The sequence below is a fragment of the Nelumbo nucifera genome, chromosome 7 (assembly GCF_055504915.1).
Source record: "Nelumbo nucifera cultivar China Antique chromosome 7, China Antique-T2T, whole genome shotgun sequence".
NCBI classification, from domain to species: domain Eukaryota; kingdom Viridiplantae; phylum Streptophyta; class Magnoliopsida; order Proteales; family Nelumbonaceae; genus Nelumbo; species Nelumbo nucifera.
In genome coordinates, this window is record NC_142655.1 from 282888 (window position 1) to 306633 (window position 23746).

At 39.1% G+C, this 23746-nt stretch overlaps 1 protein-coding gene and 1 pseudogene across 3 annotated transcripts in view; one reads left to right on the forward strand and one right to left on the reverse strand.

Moving 5' to 3' along the window:
* The first annotated feature begins 194 nt into the window (after positions 1–194).
* Positions 195–2623, forward strand: LOC148790061 (protein LYK5 pseudogene; annotated as a pseudogene).
* Positions 2624–23746, reverse strand: part of LOC104597720 (uncharacterized) — an 82060-nt gene continuing 60937 nt past the window's right edge. For all 3 annotated transcript variants that reach the window (XM_088891238.1, XM_010259439.3, XM_088891239.1), the window contains 6 exons: positions 17730–17810; positions 17518–17565; positions 6166–6216; positions 5970–6038; positions 3875–4120; positions 2624–3205 (listed from right to left, as the gene is read on the reverse strand). In XM_088891238.1, the coding sequence (XP_088747364.1) occupies positions 2951–3205; positions 3875–4120; positions 5970–6038; positions 6166–6216; positions 17518–17565; positions 17730–17810 (750 nt within the window). In that variant the 3' untranslated portion in view covers positions 2624–2950. The remainder of the gene's footprint in view (positions 3206–3874; positions 4121–5969; positions 6039–6165; positions 6217–17517; positions 17566–17729; positions 17811–23746) is intronic.

A 23746-nucleotide genomic window follows, 5' to 3' on the forward strand; every position in this document is an offset into this window, starting at 1 on the left:
TTGATCCATTTTACCCAAAGTATTGGACCATTAATATGTAAGTTGGGCAAATTGGGTCAAGTTTGTGCTCAATGTAAGCCCAATCTACGTTGAAATTTGATACACCTAGGTTGGGTTCGAGCTTGGATTAGTCGATCATCTTTATGCTAAAATTTGACATAAATGTATGTCTATACATACACATTTATGGAAGTATGTGCCTTTATATGTATGTATGTATCCCCTCCGCCCCGAGCTCGTGGTACCGCTGTTCTTTTCCTCCCCCTCCATCGGGTAAAGGCTCCAAGAAAACATGGGTTTATGTGGCAGTTGGAGTTGCAGCCACTTTATTTGTGCTTATTGCTGTCTTGGCCGTTGTTTATTATGTTGTCTTACAAATAAGAAGTCGGAGGCGCCCAATTGATTCTGTTACTGTCATCAATTCATTCGAGAAACCCCTCAAAAGTACAATTAATAGGGACTTGGCTGCCATCAAGAAGATGAACAGGGACGTCTCGAAGGAAATAAGTTTACTCAACAAGATCAATCATTTCAATCTTATCAGGCTCTAGGGTGTTTGTTTTAGTGAGGGGAATTGGTATCTTGTGTACGAGTATGCCATGAACGGACCTCTGTGTGACTGGATCTATAGCGACAAAAGTGGACTGAAGGTTTTGAGCTGGACACAGAGGGTTCGAATTGCTTTGGATGTGGCTACGGGGCTTAGCTACCTCCACAGTTTTACCAGTCCTTCCCATGTTCACAAGGATATAAGGAGCAGCAATATTCTTCTTGGTAGCGATTTCAGAGCCAAGATTGCTAATTCTGATCTAGCAAGGTCGACTCAAGGGGAGGAAGGTGAATTTGCTTTGACAAGGCACATCGTTGGAACAAAAGGTTACGTGGCATGTGAGTATTTGGAGAATGGTTTGATCTCACCGAAGCTCGATGTTTATGCATTTGGGGTCTCGAGGTTGGAGATTATTACAGGGAAAGAGGCAATTGTTTTGTGTGGAGGAGAAGATGTTCTCTTATTAGATGCTGTACTAGCATGCTCAATGAGTAAAACGCAGAGCAAAAGTTAAAAGGGTTCGTAGATCCTTCTCTGCAAGCCAACTATCCATTTGACCTTGCTCTGCTCATGGTCAGATTGACTCAGAACTACGACCAACTATCTTGTCGGCCTGGCATGGATGAGATTGAGCAGTCCCTATCAAAAATCTTAGCTACCACACTGAATTGAGCAGCCCACACCCTTGCAGCCAACAGAGGCGTTCTAGTAGTACCAAGGTTTGAAGTATCGACATGTATCGTTTCAGAAGCTCCCTGATATGCTCTTACAGAGGTGTATCGGGGTTCTGACCGGTTCAGGGGGTGGAGGAGCCTTAAATCGTCCCCCTGAATCGGTTTGAAAATATAAAATAAAAAAAAGTACCAATATTGCCCAATACACCCCACCGATGTATCAATATTTTGAACCTTGAGTGGTACTGCACGTCTGGGGGTAGGGGAACACCACCATTTTCACTGTCTTCTGGCAGCAAAACACACAGTTCGGCAGAAAAAAGGGATCAGGCATCATCACCGGAATTGCTCATCAGTTGAGTTTAATTTTGAAACTTGAGGAATAGTAAAGGACAAATTTGATATTTCATTTCCTTCTATTAACATTTGATGATGATGTCAATTTTTAGAAACAGTAAGAGTATAAGGATACTTCACAAACAGTAAGAATAATTTAAGAAATTTACCCTTAAACAAAATGAAATAGTAAAATAGGATTTAAGTAGTTGATAAGGCTTAGATGATGGTCAAGATTATGCTGGCTTAAAAAATCATGATTATGTGCTAAACCTAATTCAAATTTCGAACTTCTAATTTTTTATTATTTCACATAATAAATGAAGAATTTGGATTTTGTCCTCAGACGGGCCTCACAACTCTTGCAACCCTGCATTGGAACATCTCCCATAAGTGAAAACATAAACTCATGATATGACAACTCAGAAAACATATTCCCAATTTAATTTGTTTTACATAATTCGTGATATGACGTGTCTAACGACAAGAAATCAATAAATCAACACTTCGAAGTTTGAACCATGTTTTTAGCCTAAATTTTTTCTGGATGAAGAGGGGAATTTGAAGACTCCTTTTGAGCTCAAAACTGCTTTGCCACACGAAAACCCTGAACTCCTTTCGAGCTCGTTTAGGAAAACTTACAAACCAATCCAAATTGAAGACCTGTAACCTCTAAATATAATACAACATTTGCATCCTGTCAAACATCACCTGCAGGATGCATTCATTTCTAACATGAGATAATACTCTTTTTTTTGCATCTTTGTTCAATTATTTACTTATAGTGAACACAAACTCTCGTACCAATGGCATCAAAGTTGGTTAAACATAGTTAGTTACATAGGATAAATCGTGCATGGTTACATTTGCATATCGATAGGCAGAGGATCTAGGAAATTTCCTGTTTGCTGCAGTGCCCACGTTTAGAAAAAACCCATACAAATATGCAGATAGAGAGATAGCAAGTGCGCATACACACTCACATATATATATATATATATAGAGAGAGAGAGAGAGAGAGAGAGAGAGAGAGAGAGAGAGAGAGAGAGAGAGAGTCCCACAATGTTAAAACATGAAGCAGAGTTGTATTAGCAAGACGGCAATAATTGTACAAATGACGGGCTAGGGCAAGTCCGGGCAGACTCGCTTACTTTTCAAACTACCCACATCGCCTGAAAAGGCCATGTCAAGCGAGAGACATTCATTTCTACAAGCTTGGTCGTGGAAGTGGCCTTGCCACCACTTGTAAAGACATACCCGGGCCAGGCCTCCAAAGTTCTTTTATTATGCCAGCCCCATTGTAACATCCCAAAACATAGAAATTCCATTTCCATTGAGATTTTCTAGGTCCAGATTCACCTGTGCGAAACATGAAGGAAAGTGGGAAGAACTAATTCTCAACCATGTGTGATAGGGGCCTGGGATTTGGTGGGATACATGAGTTATCATGGCTACTTGGAGATCTGAGGAGAGGGTTCCATCGGTCAAATACTATCCGGCCTCCACGACCAATTCTTCCATGAAAACGATATCGCAGTTTAGATGTCTCATTATCAACTGGAGGAGTTGGTGGTGCAATGCCTGAAGCAGCCAATTTTCCTGGATCTAGAGGTCTCGTGAACAAGAAAACTGGCTCAAGAGGATCCTGCATTAATCCCACACTAGGTTGCATTAGCAGTTACTTTCAATGCAATGGGAAAATAAAGAAAATATAAACTGGAATACGATATTCATGAAAAATGCTTAGAAGGCCACATCAAACAGTACTCCGAATAAATGGTAGTGTAGGGACAAGTTGCATATAATCTTCTGGTGAACTGTTTCTATCGAGTAAAGGTTTCCATCCCAACTAAGAATTTTGCAGATCCTGTCTTGCACTGCCACTGCCAATTCCAGATAAAAGAAGGTCCCAGCTCAATTCAATAAAGCTCTAATTCCAACTATTTTTGGATAAGCTACAAGAATCCTGTCACACCATATCACTCAAGAGCCATATTTTGCACCACCACCAAGTCCAGATAAAGTTGAAAAAGAAACTTGTACAAAACTCTTGTACATGAATCCCATTTGTTTCAAGCTAGTGGACTATACAGAGAATGGAGAAGGATTTGAGAAGTCAGACTCAAAATAGTTGGACTAGGGCTTGGTCACCTTGGTATGTTTTCTTATCATGGCACTCAAAACAATTGAGAGGGAAACATGTACTTACAGTTTGGTTTACCACTCCTTGCTACTAACCAAAAGTTGCAAGGAAATAGGATAATATAAAAAAAGAAATATAACTTGATCTTGCAGAATAAATATATTTGTATACCCTCCTATGGAACCATCCATGAGGCAGATGCCGCCGTCTCAACTCTCGTTTCATCCGCCCTGTTGGGATCAACATTGTCTTCGGGTCCATGAAGGACAGATTTCCTACTGCAGCTGGTCGAATACTAGGGCGACTATTTTCCATGTCATCAGAGTCAATAAAATCATCCTCACTTGATCCAATTCTAGAAGAGATGGGTGGGAAGCCAGGGAGTGCCAATCCATCTTCAATGAGTTGTGTCTCATGCTGAAAAGCCATGACAAATTGCCAATTAATTGCTCAGTAAAGATCACTATCAGCCGCAACAGATTCTCTAATATAACAGATATGATCACTGTAATTTAAGAAGCTGTTGATTAGTATTTATGTTAATTGTGTGTACTGTTTATTTTAATTTACATTTGGAGAAATATATGTTTTTTCTTTACAACACACTCTCTCTACAACTCTTTCTTTATCACCTGTTTCTGCACACCATATACAGCATAATCTGTACATCTGTGTTGCAGCTGTGATCTTTCCTCCAACATTCCTTCACTTCAAAAACTCCAAGCACGTCAGTCCTGGTCTGCTCTCAGAGCATTCAGTGATGGTATGATCCATCACAATAACTGTTATGATTGGTGTAAAGTGATATTATACTTTTTATTGGCACAGATTGTGAGGGATTATGAAGCTGTTTGTGAAGAATACTTGATCACAGTCTCTGGACTCAGGTGATTGAAGTTGCTGTTTGGTGAAGTGAAATGAGAATTATAGGTGAGCAGATCTGGTTGACGGTCTATAAGACCTTTTCTGTGAAGTATAATCTGTGACTTGTGAAGTGAAGCAAGAAAAAGTGGTGAACAGACGGGTGATGATTATTTTAAGCTAGAATTTGGTGAAAGAGAACAGAATCCAAGTCTTCTATATCGTGCTGTTTATTGATTTCATGTCATTTTGGATGACTTCCATAAAATTGAATGGAAGTAATTTTGTTGTTTGGACAGAGTCTTTAAGATTGACCAGTGCACCTCACCAAGAGGCACAATATGACTTTCTGAAGACTGCAGATTCCAGTCAATCGTCAAATCAAATGTTTGACCAGTGCACCTCACTGTTTGGTTAAGGCATGTGTGAGTGACAGTAAAATTTGGTTGAGGTAGAAAACTGTCTAGCTGTGTCTTCTTTCTTTAAAGAATTTAGGGAGTTCAATTAATAGATTTTAGAGCAAAATACGAGTACAGAATGATCAATGGTAGTTTAGGAAAGTATATATTATCTTTATCTGTTGATATATTTTCTGGTTGTTGCAATAAAGTTTTAAGTTTTCTTTACTATTCTCCATAGCTGATTTCTATAAATTCACTTTTGATTGACATTCTTCAAACAATTGCTGGAAAGTGCCTTCTATTAGTTACTGTTAGTGAATTTTCTTGTGGTTTTACTATTATTACAAGGTATACTGCCAACTTTATAAAACTTTTGGAAGATACTGGGTGGTCTCATCTAACCTGAAAATCCTCATCCAAGCATGAACAATAAGGGACTAAGGGTTTTCTCAAGAAGAGGATAAATTCTATGAACCTGGTCCCTTGTTATCAGTTTATCACAAGAGCTCCACGGAAGACAGTGATTGCTAGAACTGAACACTTCTTTTGGTCTCCAATTTTACCAGAGATGCTTGATTTACTTTGGCAAATTTTATACTGGCTGGCTTGATAATGTATTTCCAACCAAGATATTTATAAGTTGTAAATGTTGCATGTCTCCTACAAATGATCATTTCATCCTTGTAACTGCAATATTAAAACACAATACAGTGTTATTGCTAGAGCTGAATACTTCTTTTGGTCTTTGATTTTACCAGAGATTGCTTGTTTTACTTTTGCAATTTTTTTACTGACTGGCTTGATTTCATATTTCCAACTCCAGATGATTTAAAGGAATTAAATCGTCTGCACATGTCTCATACAAATGATCATTTCATCCATGTAATTGGGATATTACAACACAATGCTAACTCCACTCATTGAAGCAAATTATAATAAAATAAAAAAGCACTATAAAATATTGTTGCAATCAAAACAGAAGAGACTTGAAATCATGTACTTACCTTATATTTCATTTGATTACGTTGAAGGTTAACTTCACATTCCATGACCTCTCTTTTCTTCTCTTCCCTCTGCAACCAATTATTTTGTTAGGAAATAGAATTTGTATCCTTGCGGTTGGTTCAATATCTTTACAAGCTAAAAAAGAACAAAAGAAACTCAGGAGATTTTAAATTTGTCACCAGAAAGATGTTGTACCTTAATCAAAGCCTCCAACACTGTCTTCGCCTGGTCCAAGTTGCGCCTCACCTAAAGATAGTGAACTCAACAAATAAAATGTTTCAACACAAGGACAACATGAACAGTTAAAACAATAATCTAATTTTTATTTAAAATAATATTAGAACATATGTAACATAACATCATAACAGTTCCATTTACCTATTTTCAAGAGAAAACATATACCAGCTCTACAAGAGAGTGGAAATTTGTGGCATATACATAGATTAGGCTAACTGTTGAACTTTGCTTAAATCTATTATTAGTTGTTTAGTTGTTAATATAAATATGATCAAGGGGGCTGACCACTACACCTTTTGGAGCTCTCTTTATTTTCTCAATCTCTCTCTTTTATCCTTTCTGGTTTTACGGCTGAACAGTAGTAAAATAGGAGATGGGGGGGGGGGGGTACCTAGACATATCAAGCCCAACAAATACTCAACTAAATGTCATAATACTCATGAGAGAAGGAGAGAGAGTATAATTTATGAGAAATTAGAAAATTTCACATTTGCAAGTTCTAATGATAAAACCATCACATTCAAAACATAGAATTGAAGTATCACGGCATGAAGTATCATCATCCATAATTAGAAAAGTGTCACCGGATATCAATATATCACTTGCAAAGTGGAAAATCAGAGTATCAGAATTAATGATCCACATAAATTGCAAAACATTAACATAAGTGTGTCATCTCATATTCAATTTAATGTGATGCATTGAAGGAATGAGAACCATGGTGCCCCCATTTCTAATTCTAACATTTTAGTATAATATTACAATAGACAAATTTGGAGGGTTTTCATCCTTGGTATTGTTTCCCTCACTTTTATTTATAATATATGTATTACAAAAAAATAGCTTAAAAGGTAAGAGCATATACAATGTATGCCTCAGGCATGCCTAGGTGAACAGGCGAGGTGCATTTTGGGGTATGCACCTCGCCCAGGTCCTAGGTGCACCCCTTTCAAAAGTATGCGCCCCGTACTCCCGACCACACCCCTCGAGGCAAACACTCTTATCTTCCAAATACAGCTTGAGCCCTCAAGAAAAAGAAAAGGAAATAAGAAAAGCTCCGAGAATCCCCTATTTGCTAATGTTGTTCATTCATTCATTGCAATAAAATAGCTTCTTAAAAGGCAATGAAAATTATAAAATCATTATTTTTTTATGTGAGAAATAAGAATTTCAGACCCTAACATAGACTTGTTCGGGCTTGCCTCGAGGGGCGTGGCACAAAGGTGACTCATAGAATCAAGAATGCAATATGTTTTACATCGCATTAGCTACTTGAAGCAATGCAATTAAGGAAAAAAAGATGTTGTGGGTTTTACATGCTTGAAAATGCTTTATATGTTTGCTTTTATTTTTAAATTTTCATTTGAATATGCTTTACATGTTATGTTTATGTATTTTAATTTTAGATAATAGGTTTTTTAAAACATTTATTTTAAAATTTAAGTTTATATTTTTATTAACATTATGTTTAATATTTTTTTTTTGCATTTTTTTGGCTTTTTTTTTTGAATTTTCTGACTTCTTTATTTTTTAGCTTTTTTTTTTTGTAATTTTGGAACATGCTTAAAAAGGCACGCGCCTCGCCTTGCACTTTTAAAACACTAACCTCTAGACATTTTCTTAACATCTTGCTTGGACACATGCATCCAAGACTCCAAGTGTATGCCTCCAGTACCTTTAGAAACATTGGTTTGGCATGTAATGCAAGAGAAAAAACTAGAAATGATGTTATCTTTGTCCTTGCCATTGACTGGCCTTCAGGAATTGTGGTTGTGCTTTAGTGGGAGTGTCATTGATGATCTTGATTCTCACTGGAGTTTTAAAGTCAGTAATTTAGCAGGAACCAATAAGTCTATTCTTTTAGATAGGAATGTGGATGATGTGGACACTCAATTAGGTGACAACTGATTATGTATAGGGCTAAACACAAATGTAATAGGTAGAGGGAATCAGGATAAGGGGAGGAATCTATTAGCTCAGAGGTGGTAGGTGGGCTACGGTGTGCTAGGAGCAAAAAGGTGTATATGATTGGGGTGATAGCAGTGTTTTAAAAGGCACGCCTAGGCGTACGCCTGATACGCCTTGCGCCTCAGCCCAGGCGTGCTCCTTTTTAAAAATTTGCACTTTTTGCTTTTTTTTTTTGAGTCTAACAGTTGGGCCGAGGGCTCCACCCCCAGACCCCCGACCACGCCCCTCAAGGCAAGCCCGAATAAGTGTATGTTAGGGTCTGAAATTCTTATTTCTCACATAGAAAATAATGATTTTATAGCTTTCATTGCCTTTTAAGAAGATATTTTATTGCAATGAATGAATGATCAACATTAGCAAATGGGGGGTTCTCGGAGCTTCAGTGAGCGAGCGAACCGGAGCAGAGTAGGCTTGCCTCGAGGGGCGTGGTACAAAGGCGACTCATAGAATCAAGAATGCAATATGTTTTGCATCACATTAGCTACTTGAAGCAATGCAATTAAGGAGAAAAAAGAGATTGTAGGTTTTACATGCTTGAAAATGCTTTATATGTTTGCTTTTATTTTTAAATTTTCATTTGAATACACTTTACATGTTATGTTTATGCATTTTAATTTTACATAATAGGTTTCTTAAAACATTTATTTTAAATTTTAAGTTTATATTTTTTTTATTAACATTATGTTTAATATATTTTTTTATTTTTTTTTGCATTTTTTTGGCATTTTTCTGAATTTTCTAACTTTTTTATTTTTTAGCCTTTTTTTCTGTAATTTTGTGCCTTTTAAAAGGCGCATGCCTCGCCTTGCGCCTCAGGCCCAAATTGGCCCTTGCGCGTTGCGCTTTTAAAACATTGCGTGATAGAGATTATTACAGAGAGGCCCTTGGGAAGGGACATATATGTTGCACGTTACTCTTATATATGTTGTTGAATGTAAGAGGAATAGAAAGAGGTTCTTCATAGCTTTGACTGAATTTTTTGGGAAGGGACAGAGGCAACTGGTGTGTCTACCAGTAGGAAAATAGAACCAAGGCTGGGGGGAAGTAGACTGGTTGCTCAAAGAGTTCTTAGTTCAAAGAGTAGCAAATGAGAAAAAAGCCTTCATAAGGGAGGAGAAGGCCATTGCAGAATGGTGGGAGGTCTAGAGAGAGAGGAGTGGGATAGTAAGTTTGTGATACAAGCCAAGGAAAAGGTTAATGATTGGAGGAGGGTAGCTGACTTACTGGCAACCAGGTTGAAGTTGAAGAGTGTCTTCATAGTAACCCCCTTCGATAACTGTAAAGCCATCCTAGATCCATTAGAGAATGATTTGGAAATATTAGCTATCAATGTTCAGGCTGAGTTCGGATCATTCACAGTCTTCAAATGGAATCCAACATCCAACTCCAAGGATTTTTTTGTTGAAGATGGTGTGGTGGTGCGTGTAATAGGCTTGCCATTCCATCTATGGAAACAAGAAATAGCAGAGTCTATAGCTGTGTTGTGTGGAGGAATCTTGAAAGGTGCTTTCTGGGGCGATCTCTATTCAGTAGCAATCCTGCTAAGTGGTGTGAAGCTAGAAGAAATTCCACGAAAGGTAGAGGTACGAACAGAGGGGAGCTTTGTCTCTGTGTGGTTAACTTCCTCCATTGAAGCAGGGCTGTGGAAGGAGGCTCGGTTGGTAGGAGGGGAGGAGGAAGAAGAAGCACTATGTGGACTAGTGAGATTGGGTAATTCAAATGGGAAGGGATGTTTCACTAAAAAGGGCCAACATATTCTGGGAAGCCAAAAAGCTTTGGGGTAGTTGGAAGGTCAAACCTGGAGAAAGCAAGAAGAGGGTATGACAAATGGCAGATCCTTTGTGCAGGTGGTGTCAGGGGAAAAAGACAAAAAGCTTCTACTGTCGAAAGGGAGAAGGCTGAACCAGCAATCTCAGACAGGGAAAGTTGCTGGTTCGACCATTAAAACAGGGGGGCGTGACTCTTTAAGTGGTCACGTGGGACGAAAAGAAGGGCCCAATCGAGTGGATCCCTATTATGGTGGGCCGGAGAAGGCTTTTCAAATAAAGGACTTAAAGTTGGGCTCCTATAGTCTTGAGCCCAAGGCCCATTATAAGACAGATGGGCCAAGGGACTTGTTAAGTAAGCACGTGACTAGGAGGAGGGATGAGCTGATAGATGAGATAAAGCGTCTATCTTCTTCAACCCCGAACCCTTCCTCTCAACCGAACAGTTCAGGCGCAAAAAAGTCTCAAGACTCGCAGTCTCGAGGCTCTCTACAGTGGGTCCCATCCAACCTGGCGAACCGTCTCTCACCAGATAGGCGCAACCCGAGATACATGAAGCCTAGTGATGAGAACAGAACAGGGCTTGAAGATTGGTTGAGTGAACAAAACAGTAACGACGATTCTGATAGAGACGAAATGCTAAGTCTGGGAAGTTTGTCTCCGAAAAGCAACAATGATCTTCTTGAAACAGAAAGTTTGCATACAGAGTTGTTCTTAGAGGAAGAGACTGAAGAGGCAGGTGGCGGGAAGACTAGGAATGGTGAAGAAATTGGTTCTAAAGCTGTGAAAACTCCTCCTCCCTTCGTCGAGGGAGCTGACCCTGAGTCTAATGAATTACAGGATGTTGGTGGAGAGGGACAAGAATTGGCCGTGAGGATGGATGCGGGTATTCCAGTGTCGGAAACACAGAGAAAGGTTTTCCAAGTGGGTAGGTCGTCAGAAAGTGATTCTTTCACCATGTCTACTTCCCAACCTTGTCCAAAAAGGGGAAAGGCCTTAAAACCATGTGCCGCCTGTCAGCAAATCATTTTCAGTGATTCTAGTCCTACCCCCGTTCTATCAGGTATGGGTGTCAAATCTGTTTCAGGTACTGACTTGTTTGCTATGCCTGTAATAGATATCCCAGCTTCCCATCCAGGAGTTTCTGATGCAAGAGAGAGGGTGATAGTGGAAGGAGGAGAGAGGGTGTTGGAAGGAAGTATAAGGGGGAGGCGGATAGAATTTGGGAGTTGATCTGTACAATGATGGAGGAACAAAATAAAAAGGAAGGATTCGTAGAAGGATGCTGTAGCAAAAATAAGTGTGAGAAGGGTAAAATTCTTTCTCAAACATTGGCTGGAAAGGATGGAGAAATTGGGAAGAGGGGGAAAAGATGAACAAATAAGAAAAAAAGATCTGAAGTGGAAAGGCTAATCTCAGACATTGAGGGGGATTTAGAATTCAGTGGTAGAGGGGATAGGAGGAAGGGCCTAAAATGAGGAGAATATGCCCTCTTATTGGGTCCTTTGCTATTTTGTATCGATGAAAATTATTAGCTGGAATGTAAGAGGGTTAGGGAGTGCAAGGAAGAGAAGGGCGATCAAAGACCTACTCCGAAGGGAAAAACCTGATATTGTGTTGTTACAAGAATCCAAACTGATGGAATTAGATGGGAGATGGGTGAGGAGTTTTTGGAGGTCTAGAGGTTTAGGTTGGAGCTCGTCTCCTTCTTGGGGAGCCTCGGGGGGGATTGTAACACTATGGAGGGAGGATGTGATGAAAGTAGTGGAAGAATTGATAGGCAGATTCTCAGTTTCCATTAAGTGCAAGAATGTAGAAAATGGGTGTGTATGGGTCTTAACCAATGTTTATGGCCCTAATTCCTATAGAGAGAGGAATGAGATGTGGGAGGAACTATATGCAATTAAGGGGCTATGGGATGGTCCTTGGTGCCTGGGCGGGGATTTTAACGTCATTAGATTCTCTGATGAAACCAGTAATCCCCAACAAGTAATCTCAACAAGCATGAGGAAATTTAATGATTTTATTGAAGATTGTGAACTGAAGGAAATACCTCTGCTGCAAGCCAGTTACACTTGGTCCAACCTTCAGGAAACCCCTTTGTGCTCGAAGTTGGATAGATTCCTTTTTAACCTTGCCTGGGAGAATAGTTTGGAAAACTTGGTTGCTAGGGCATTACCCAGGGTCACCTCCGATCACTGTCCTATCCAAATAGGAACTGAGTCTTTTCCTATAGGACCCAAACCTTTTATATTCGAAAATATGTGGCTTACCCATCCAGATTTTGTGAAAAAAGTGAAGGAGTGGTGGGGTGAGGAGGAGAGGGGGGTAAGATGGAAGGGGATCATATTCCACAAGAAATTAAAAAGGTTGAGAGCCAAAATAAAAGAGTGGAATAGAGATCAGTTTGGTTGAATTGAGGAGCAAAAATTGGGCCTAATCTCTCGAATAGAGAATTTGGATGTAAAGGAATCTCACAATGGGCTGACCGAGGAGGACAGAGTATTAAGGAGACAATTAAAAAAGGAGTTGAAAGAAGTGTTATTGAGGGAAGAAATCAATTGGAGACAAAAATCTAGACACAAGTGGATTAAGGAAGGCGATGGGAACACTAGATTCTTCCATGATTTGGCCAATGGGAGACGAAGAATCTAAGACAGGGGGAGAAATCCCTTGCGACATACTTCTCAACCCTGAAATTTTTATGGCAAGAGATTGATCTGATAGAGGTTGTAACATGTGATACCCCCAATGATGCTGAAACATACAGGAAATTAGTTGAATGGAACAGGGTCTTTGAGTTCCTAACTAGGCTGAATCCTGAATATGATATCACAAAGCAGAACATTTTGTCCAAGGAAAGTGTTTCATTGTCGCAAGCATATGCTTTGGTCAGCAGTGAAGAGAGTAGAAGACAAGTACAGGTTCAAGGAGTTGGCATCAATGATCATTTTGCAAATATGGGGGTTAAACCCAAAGGGGTTATAGGGGCTCCCAGTGGCACAGGAAAGAAGGAGGTGGTCTGTGAATATTGCAAGAAGCCGAAACACACCAAGTACTGGAAAATGCATCCTAGTCTTGTCCTTATTCGGTTCCAAAAGAAAAATGATAATAGAAAGACAGGGAGTGCAAATGCAGCCATGGGTACAGATACAGAAGTTGAGCCTGCCTGTGCACAGTTGGCAGTCATGAAAGCTGAGTATGAGAAGTTTGGAAAGATGATCAACCATCTTGAAGGTGTAACTTCATCATCCAACCCTTCTAGAAATTCAGCCACCACCGCATTTGCTCATTCAGGTATAAGAGCTTCGGCTAACCATTCATTCACCTCAGGTAATCCTAAGACCCCTTGGATCATAGACTTAGGTGCTTCTGATCACATGACCAACCTTTCCACTCTGTTTGTTTCGTATGATTTGCTTCCTGGTCAAGACAAAATCACCTTAGCTGATGGTTCTCTTGCCTCTATTTCTGGCAAGGGAACTGTCAAGGCTACAGACTCCTTACTCTTATCTTCCACTCTTCAAGTACCTAAATTAAATACCGATTTATTATCTATAAGTAGCTTGACCAAGTCATTGAATTGTTATGTAACCTTTTTCCCTTCTCACTGTGTGTTTCAGGACCTGGAGTCTCGGAAGGTGATTGGGAGTGGCCATGAAGCGAATGGAATATACTTGCTCGACATTCCTGGCCAATGCTTTGATCATCCCAAGAATGCTGCCTTTGGTTCTACTTCTTCAGAGTCTGTCAGTCGAATTATGTTGAGTCATTGTCGGTTGGGTCATTTACCTTTTTCTGCTTTAAGTCATTTACTTCCCGAATTGTTTAAGGGAGTCAGTGTGTCCAGTTTCAATTGTGAGTCATGTAAATTGTCAAAGCATTGTAGAAACAATTACCTTGTGAGCAATAAAAGATCTTCTTTTCCTTTTCATGTGCACTCTGATGTGTGGGGGCCTTACCACTTATCTTCTATGGGGGGCTACAGATATTTCATCCTATTTATTGATGACTTTTCTAGATTCACTTGGATATACCTAATGAAATCCCGTGATGAAGTCCCAAGACTTGTGAGGCAATTTCATGAGCTTATTTTAACTCAATTTGATACCAGAATTAAGGTTTTCAGATCTGACAATGCAAAAGAGTATTTTGAGAAGAGTTTATCCTTGTATCTCTCTGACATGGGGGTTATTCACCAAAGCTCCTGTGTTAGAACCCCTGAACAAAATGGAGTTGCTGAAAGGAAAAATAGACATATTGTTGAAGTTGCAAGGAGCCTTTTGTTTGCCTCACATGTTCCCACAAGATTTTGGGGTGATGATATTCTTACTGCTATCTATGTTATAAACCGTATGTCATCCAGGGTTTTAGGGTTTAAATCCCCCTTTAGTCTTCTTCATCCAGACAAGGATCTCTTCCTGATTCCTCTTCGTGTGTTTGGCTGTACCTGTTATGTTCACATTCCAAGTGCCCAGAGACATAAGTTTGAACCAAAAGCCCACAAATGCATCTTCCTTGGTTACTCCCCCACACAAAAGGGTTATTGGTGTTTTGAGCCAAAGACTGGCACTCGACATGTCTCTATGGATGTTACCTTTGATGAGCTTTCTCCTTTTTATGGTTCATCTCAGGAAAGACATTGACAACAGGGGGAGAGTCTGTCACAAGTATTTGCTATTCCTCTTCCTGTTCTAGTTGAGTCACTTGACAAGCCTGTATCCTCACCAAATGAGTCAAAGGAGGATCAACCACTTCATTCCTCTTGCCCTAGTGCCCCTATTTCTTTACCTCCTCGTCCTACCCATAATCCCAAAGTGTATCAAAGGCAAAGATCCAGGAATGAGCAAGTTGTTTCCCTTACAACAGATGAGACTCATACATTCCCAATCACAAATGAGATAGCAGGTACTGCTTCAGCCACTTTGGAACCATCTTTCCCAGATCTTGATGTCCCCATTGCTGTTAGGAAAGAAAGCGAAAGTGCACTGCACACTGCATTTCCAAACACCTTTTTTATGATCTACTTTCTCCTTCATACTTTGCCTACTTCTCTTTAGTTGCTTCTAACCCCATTCCTAGGTCTGTGTCAGAAGCTCTTGGGATTCCAGAATGGAGAGACGCCATGAAGTCTGAAATGGATGCTCTACACAAAAATGATACTTGGGAGGTGGTGGATTTGCCTGAAAGGAAGGATCTAGTTGGGTGCAAGTGGGTCTTTACCATTAAATACAGGGCTGATGGGGACTATTGAGAGGTACAAGGCCAGACTTGTTGCAAAAGGCTACACACAGACATATGGGATTGACTACCTAGAGACCTTTGCCCCTGTTGCCAAGATGACATCTGTGGGGGTTCTCTTATCTCTGGCAGCTCACTTTGATTGGCCTCTTTATCAGTTGGATGTAAAGAATGCATTTCTGAATGGTGACTTACATGAGGAGGTCTACATGTGTCTTCCTCCAGGGAATGTATGGGAAAGATATGCAAGGAAAGGTATGCATATTGAAGAAATCACTTTATGGCCTCAAACAGTCTCCTAGAGCTTGGTTTGAGAAATTTAGAGCTGCACTTGTTAAATTCGGCTATGTTCAGACACAGTCAGATCATACTCACTTTGTGAAGAAAAGTGGATCTCTAGCAGTGTATCTCATTGTGTATGTTGATGACATTATAGTGACTGGTGATGATGCCTCAGGCATTCGGGCCCTTAAGCCTTTCCTCCGTACAGAATTTGAGATTAAGGATCTGGGGGAGTTGAGATACTTCCTTGGCATAGAAGTTGCTAGATCCAAGGATGGGATTCTTATTTCCCAGAGGAAATATGTCATTGATTTACTGTCTGAAACTGGAAAAATGGGTGCTAGACCAGCTGCAACTCCCATTGATATGAGTCACAAACTTTCAGCTTCGGATGGAACATTGTTGGAAGACAAAGGGGTCTTTCAGAGACTTCTTGGGAAGCTCATGTACCTGTGCATGACTCGGCCAGATATTGCGTATGCTGTCAGTTGTATTAGCCAGTTCATGCATGCTCCTAGAGATACTCATATGGCAGCAGCATAACGAATTTTGTGCTATCTAAAAGGCTCTCCAGGAAAAGGAATTCTATTTACCAAGCATGGTCATCTGAAACTTGAAGCCTATACTGATGCTGATTGGGCTGGAAATATTGATGATAGAAGATCTACTTCAGGGTATTGCAGTCTAGTGGCTGGTAATGTTGTCTCTTGGAGGAGTAAGAAACAATCAGTTGTGGCCCGATCCTCTGCCGAAGCAGATTATAGAGCCATGGCACATGGAGTCTCTAAATTGTTGTGGCTAAGGTCCTTAATAGAAGAACTTGGGATTGATCATGACAAACCCATGATGTTGTACTGTGATAATCAGGTTGCCATCAACATTGCTCACAACCCAGTACAACATGATAGAACCAAACATATTGAGGTTGATAGACACTTTATTCGAGAAAGATTCTCTTCCAGTGAAGTGTGTCTTCCATTCATTACTTCTGAAGGACAATTGGTAGATTTCCTCAGCAAGGGTATTTCCAAGGCAAGGCTTCAACATGACACTGGCAAGCTGGGCATGATTAACATCTATGCTCAGCTTGATGTTATGGCCCATAGGCTGTCATTCTATGTTATGTTTATGTTTTCCTCTGTAATGGGCCTTATTCTGGGCCCATACTCTCATATACTCTGTTTTTGTAATTTCTTGCCCACCCAAGGGCCTCTCTGTAATAATTCAAAGATTAACTTAATAAAATGTTTTAGAGTGTTAGAGGGAGGTTAAGTTCGAACCTCTCACTCTCTAACTCTCATTGCCGCCAGCTCTCTCTCTCTCTCATCTTCTTAATCTTCTCTTGTTTGTTTTCTGGTTTTGCATCTAATCTCAAGCAGTTCTATACTTCAAGAGGGCTGTTTTCAACTCTTTTTTTTCTTTCAATTATTTTTTGTTGAACTTGCAGATGCTACTAGAAAGATGAAGTGATCCAAGTTGCTACTTGTAATTCTAGGAACAGAAAGGAATGCAAGCACCAGCTGGTAGGGTCTCGGATCTGCTACCCATGAGTTGTTCCCACATCTCTACCCATGAGACATTATAGATGCACATTGGGAATATCTCCCTTTCCATTCATGGGGAGATGTTCCCAATACACGACAGTAGTGCTCTGTGGGTAGGGATGTGGGAAAATTTTGTGGGTAGCAGATCCGGAGTGAGCTGGAAGATATAACAATGGCAAGCTTACCTTATCTATGTCAGCAACAAAATTTCTTTAACAATCAAATTGGAGAAAGGTAAATACTACACATAATTCATAAAGAAAGAGGAAAGGCAATTACTTCAAAGGATAATGAAATAAAGACAAAGAAGATAGTGACTGTAGGACAAACTGAAAGATTAGCTTATGTATGCAGGTCAAACCATAATTGTAACCTTAAATTCCAGAAAGGTTAAACCAAGCTCTAAGCTTTCAAGCTGATCCCCCTTATTACCATAGTTATGGTATTCATGCATATTAGCCAAGATGAATTCTATGAATACACAGGAATAAGGTGATAGTGGTTTTTACCTGACGAAGTTTTTCAAATGACTGCACATTGTTTTCTCTCCTTTGCATCTAAAAACCATGAAGAGAAAAGCTTGTAATTCGATTGACTAGTAAATCTGGTTTGTGTGTGCTTCAACAAGAACAAAAATAGAACTTATCTACTCAATTGGAATAGATATTTAATATTTAACTAGCAACAAAAGTCATGCACCAAACTAAGCATAACATCTCACCCTTCTTGTATGGAGTCTGTGTGCTTTCTCCCTTGGTCTAAATACATTGTACGGATTGGTGTCATTAACCGGTGGAGGTGGCTGAATAGGCAGAAAAAATCTGAACATTAGCTGGCGCTTCCAGTGCCGTTAAACTTAACTAATCCATGGAACAAGATAGTGGTGAGCAGAGCATGCATTATACTACATTTATCTTCATGTATCTGAATCCTTTTGCCACAGTAAGTAGAAGAGAAGTAAAGATGTTTTCAGAATCACTACAACAAGGAGTCACTCTGATGACAATTTAAAATCAAATAGGAGACAAAAGTTGAACTTTCTCATGGATATTCAAAAAGAAAATGAGAAAAGTGCATTATATGGTACTTAATTGGTGGACACAAACAGGACTTAATTTCCAACTGGATTTACTGCAGTAATTCAAAGATTAGGACAATATCCAGTCTACACCTCCCAAGACCCCAGATAGCTGAGACCAACATTGGACAATGGCCTTTTTTTTTTTTTAAATTACAGCAGTGATTCAAAACTTGGTGATCTAGATCAGGGATAGAGTAGGCCAAATCGTAAGAACTGGTTCATCAGTTTATTCCTGATGAATCATAATTCTTTTACTATCTTCTATTCCTATCCCTGATGAATCATAATTCTTTTACCATCTTCTATTCCCATTCCTGATGAATTGGCTAAATCGTAAGAATTATATTCCTAATGAATCATAATCAAAACAAATAGAGTAGGCCAAACTCTTTCCAACTTCATCTCAATTTCTGATTTATCTTCTTCCATTATCAGTTTATTCCTTAACTATCTTCTATTCCTATATTGTCCAAGAAGCTCCTGCCTCTCCAAGGTAGCTCAAAGCAATGGAGGAGGAATTTTCCGCTCTTGAACATAAAAACACATGGGAGTTTACTACTCTCCCATTGTTGAAGCATGTTGTAGGTTGTCAATGGGTTTAAACTGTGGAGTTTCTACCAAATGGCTGGATAGAATGACTTAAAGCATATGATTTGGTGGATTGGGAGTTCATTCTTTTTTTTTTTTTATTAATGATTGGGAGTTCATTCTTGAAGTGTTAATGTAGAGAACAGTGATGTGGTCCCCATTGTGTTCGTGAGATTGTATTAGCAGTTAGTTATTTCAGTTGGTAGTTTATTAGTTCTTTTATTATTTCTTTTGCCATGTAAGCAGTAAGGGTAATTCAGCCCTTTCACTTTTATTTGAGTATTAATATAAATTGTAGAGTGGGGAAACAGATTGTCAACTCTCTCTCTCTTTTTTCTGAAATCTCCTCTTTGAATTCTCCTTCTCTTCTTCTCTTCGTCTTCTCCTTCTTTCTCTCTCAATCTTTCTTGATTATTTTCAGTGTACCTAGGACTGATTGTAGTCCTATTCGACTACATGGTATCAAAGCCAACCTAGGAGTTATTATGCTAGTCTAATTAGCAAACATGAGAATTTCCTAGGGTTGGAAGTTTCAGCAGAGGTTTGTTCATCAGCTGGTTCTTGGAGGTTGCTGGCAGTGTGCAGTCGATTCCCAAATGTTTGTAGGGCCTTGGAGAGTGTTCAGCAATCAGGAAGAATCAGAAGGGAAGAAATCTCAGTTTTAGGGTTCAGACCTTGGTTGGAAGGTGGCGGCTAGACTTTTCTGAGTAAGTTGACTTTTTTCTTGAGATCGAACCTTAAAAGACCATCTTTTTATCAATCTGGGAGGTGCGGCTGGAGGCTTTAGTTCTCTCCTGAGTTTTTTAGGGTTTCAATCCAAGAACTGATCATAGGTCAAGAAAGAAACCCTAAAATTTGATCAGTTTTGATTGTTGCCAATTCTAGGGCAATAATTTGACCAGTTTCAGCATTCAAGAGTGAGGTTTCTGCTTCTGGAAAACCAACAAATCTGTTTCATCATTTTTGGGTGGTGGCTGAACCTTCTAAGTCAGCAGTCAAGCAATCTCTGGGTGTAAAAGGTTTGAAAGAATTCTGAATTCTGATATTGAGTGGGAAAGCCAGAAGGATGCCCAGACTTACAGAAGGCAAGTTGAAACTAAAAGGGTGTTTGAATTTCTAACCGGTCTGAATTCTGAATATGATATTGTGAGACAACAACTTCTCACAAGAGAAAGTGTGACCTTATCACAAGCCTACTCCTTAGTGCACAGTGAAGAGAGTAGGGGAAAAGTCATGTTGCAGCATCAGCCTTTTGAATCAGCCTTGGCAGTAGCTAAACCCAAGTTTAGGGTGATAAGGAGAGGGATATGAAGAAAGAAGACAAGAGGGACCTAGTATGTGAACATTGCAAGAAACCTAAGCATACTAAAGACACCTGTTGGAAGTTACATCCTCATCTAGTTCCAGTAAAACTCAGAAACAAAAGGGGAAATGTCAACGTGGTTGTTACTACTGATTGTGCAACCTCATCGAGCACAAGAGCCACATCCCTAGACACTTTAACTGCTGTCCGGGATGCTCTTACTCAGTTGGAGAGTGAAGTTGGTAATTCAGCACCATCATCTCAGCCGTCAGTCACAACATCAGCTCCTCCCACTTCAGCTTTTGCTCATTTAGGTACACGGGCCTCAGCTTATCATGCTTCAGCCCCAGGTAACAGTAAACACTGTTGGGCGATAGACTTAGGTGCATCTGATCATATGACTGGCTTGTCCTCATTGTTTACTACCTATCACTTATCCTCTAGTAGAGACAAAGTGTCTATTGCTGATGGCTCTCTTGTTCCCATTTCTGGCAAATGAGACATTAAGTTGTCTAATGCCATTTCTGTCTTCAATTTTGCATATTCCTAAACTTATTACTCATTTGCTTTCAATTAGTAGCATTACCAAAACCCATAATTGTTCAGTAACATTTTTCTCTGATCGATGTGCTTTTCAAGATTTGGAGACAAGGAAGGTGATTGGGATTGGCCATGAGGCAAATGGAATCTATCTGCTTGGAGGGAGCTCACATTGGGAAGATAGTGAAGTTAGGAGGTCTTTTGTTTCTCGGTCTGTTGGTCAGGTTATGCTTTGGCATAACTGGTTGCGTCATTTATCTTTTAGGTCTTTGAAAAGTTTGTTTCCTAGTTTGTTTGAGTTTGTCCAAATGTCCAATTTGAAAGGTGAAAGTTGTGGGCTTGCAAAGCATTGTAGAACAACCTATTCATTGAGTAATAAAAGTAGTATTCCTTTTGAAATTGTGCATACCGATGTTTGGGGACCTTATCACATCACTGCTATGGGTGGGTACAGATATTTCTTGTTGTTTGTTGATGACTATACCCGCTTTTCTTGGGTTTACCTTATGCGTTCTCGAGATGAGGTTCCTACCTTGACTTGGATCTTTCATCAGATGATTTTAACCCAGTTTGAGGTCAAAATCAATTTTTTTAGATCTGACAATGCAAAAGAGTACTTCGCAAAACCATTAGCCTCATATTTCCTTGACCATGGGATGATCCAACAGAGTACCTGTCCTCATACACCTCAGCAGAATGGGGTTGCTGAGAGGAAGAATAGACACATATTGGAGGTGGCTAGAAGCATCATGTTTAACTCCAATGTGCCTATACGTTTCTGGGGAGATGCCACTCATACAGCTGTATATCTCATCAACCGAATTCCTTCAAGGGTTCTTGACATGAAAGCCCCATTCACTCTTTTATATCCTGATAAAGAGTTGTTCACCATTCCCCTTAAAACCTTTGGCTGTACTTTCTTTGTTCAGACCCTTGGTCCTCATCGTTCCAAATTTGATCCTAAAGCCTCAAAATGCATTTTCCTTGGTTTGTCTCTATGGATGTCATTTTCTTTTAGGATGTACCTTATTATCCTAGGGTTTCTTCTCAGGGGGAGAGTAATGAGGTTGGGGTTCACTCATCAGAAGTTCCATTACCTGTCCCAATCATTGAAGAGGGGTGTAGTGGGGAGGGTTGTCAGAGGTGTCGGGATTTGAGAGTTTATCACAGACGGTGGAGGCAGGTTAATTTTAGTCATCAGTAGTCCAGGCCAGCCCCAATTCCTTTTGTAGATCCAGATCCAGGTACCACAGTTCCTTTATCTTCCATTACAGATGAGATACCTTCCATTGTTGAGCCTTCACCCCCTTTTGTTGAGCCTTCACCTCCATTGGATGACCTTGACCTCCCCATTGTAGTCCCTAAAGGCAAACGCCGTTGCACCTCATCTACAACTCACTGTATTTCCTAGTTCCTGTCTTATGATCATTTGTCTCCATCTTAAAAGTCATTTCTTGCATTCATTGTTGATATCCTCATTCCCTAGAATAGTGCAGGAAGCCTTGTCAGTATCTGAATGGAAGGATGCAATGAGGGCAAAAATGGATGCCCTTATAAAGAACAATACCTGGGAGCTAGTTGATCAACCTAAATGGAAAAAACCAGTTGGATGTAGATGGATGTTTACTATGAAGCATAATGCTGATGGTTCCATTGAAAGGTATAAGACCAAATTAGTTGCAAGGGATTTACTCAGACATATGACAAAGACTACTTGGAGACTTTTGCTATCAGAGTTTCTCACCTCCAACATGCAGTTTGCAGATCTTCTCACCAAGGTAGTTTTAAAGAAGAAGTTAGAAGTAGATCTATGCAAGTTGGGAATGACAAACATCTATTCCCAACTTGAGGGGGAATGTAGAGAACAATGATGTGTTCCCCACTATGTTTGTGTGATTGTATTAGCAGTTAGTTATTTCAGTTTATAGTAGATTAGTTCTTTTATTATTTCTTTTGCCATTTAAGCAGTAAGGGTAATTCGGCCCTTTCACTTTTATTTGAGTATTAATATAAATTGTAGAGTGGGGCGACAGATTGTCAACTCTATCTCTCTCTTTTTCTCAAATCTCCTCTTCGAATTCTCCTCTTCTTCTCTTCGTCTTCTCCTTCTTTCTCTCTCAATCTTTCTTGATTATTTTCACAGTGTACCTAGGACTGATTGTAGTCCTATTCGACTACAGTTAAGATGTAGGAGTTTCGGGGAAGGTGGTGCAAGTGGATAAGGGGTTACATTTCCTCCTATTGATAGTTTGATACTAAGTTTGACCCTCTTTCCCCATTTCTTTTCACCGTAGTAGCTGATGTTTTGAGTGATATGATTACAAAAGTTGATGTTGATAACCTGATGAGAGGTTCAAGAATTGGGAGGGATGCAATGGTACTAACACATCTGCAGTTTGTAGATGACATTATTCTGTTTTGTGTAAGGGATTCGAAGTTACTCATTACCTTGAAGAGAATGATGACTAAATTTCAAAGGGTTTCAAATCTTAAGGTGAATTGGGATCAGAGTTGTGTGGCGAGAGTGAATAGATTGGTAGATGAGGTGGGACTTCTAGCTAGGATTGAGGAGTATGAGGTATGGAAATGGTGTTTACATTAATATAGAGGGATGCATCAATATCACACAACTATACAATAATGCATCAATCAAGAGTCCAAGCAACATATTATATAGATTTTTACAAATCAATACATGCACAAATCCATTACTTTTGTTATTTTCTATTTATGTTCAAAGCAGAAAACATAAGCAACTATTATATTTTAATTATTATACCAACCTTTTATTTTACTATTTTCACTTTTTAACATTAATAAAAAAATAAACTAAATATTAAATTCTAAAATGTTTAGTAAACAACATTTTTATTTTTTTAAACAATAAATATTTTATCAAATCTATTAAAATTTCTAAGATATATTTCATATGCAAATTCATAATTTTTAATTACTAAAATACTTATTCCATTATTAATACTTTTATTTCTATAATTTTTTGAAATTCAAATCGCTTATGGTATAAAAGTAAGTTTATTTGATACATTCATTCAATATTATATTCTCAAATATTTTGTAAACAATATTTTTATTATTTATTTAATGTAAATTAAAATAATAACTAGTAATTTATAAAAATATATAAAAATTTTAAGATGTTTATCATGTACAAATTTCTAAATTTGAAGTACTTAAATCATTATTTTATTACTAGTATTTTTGTTTA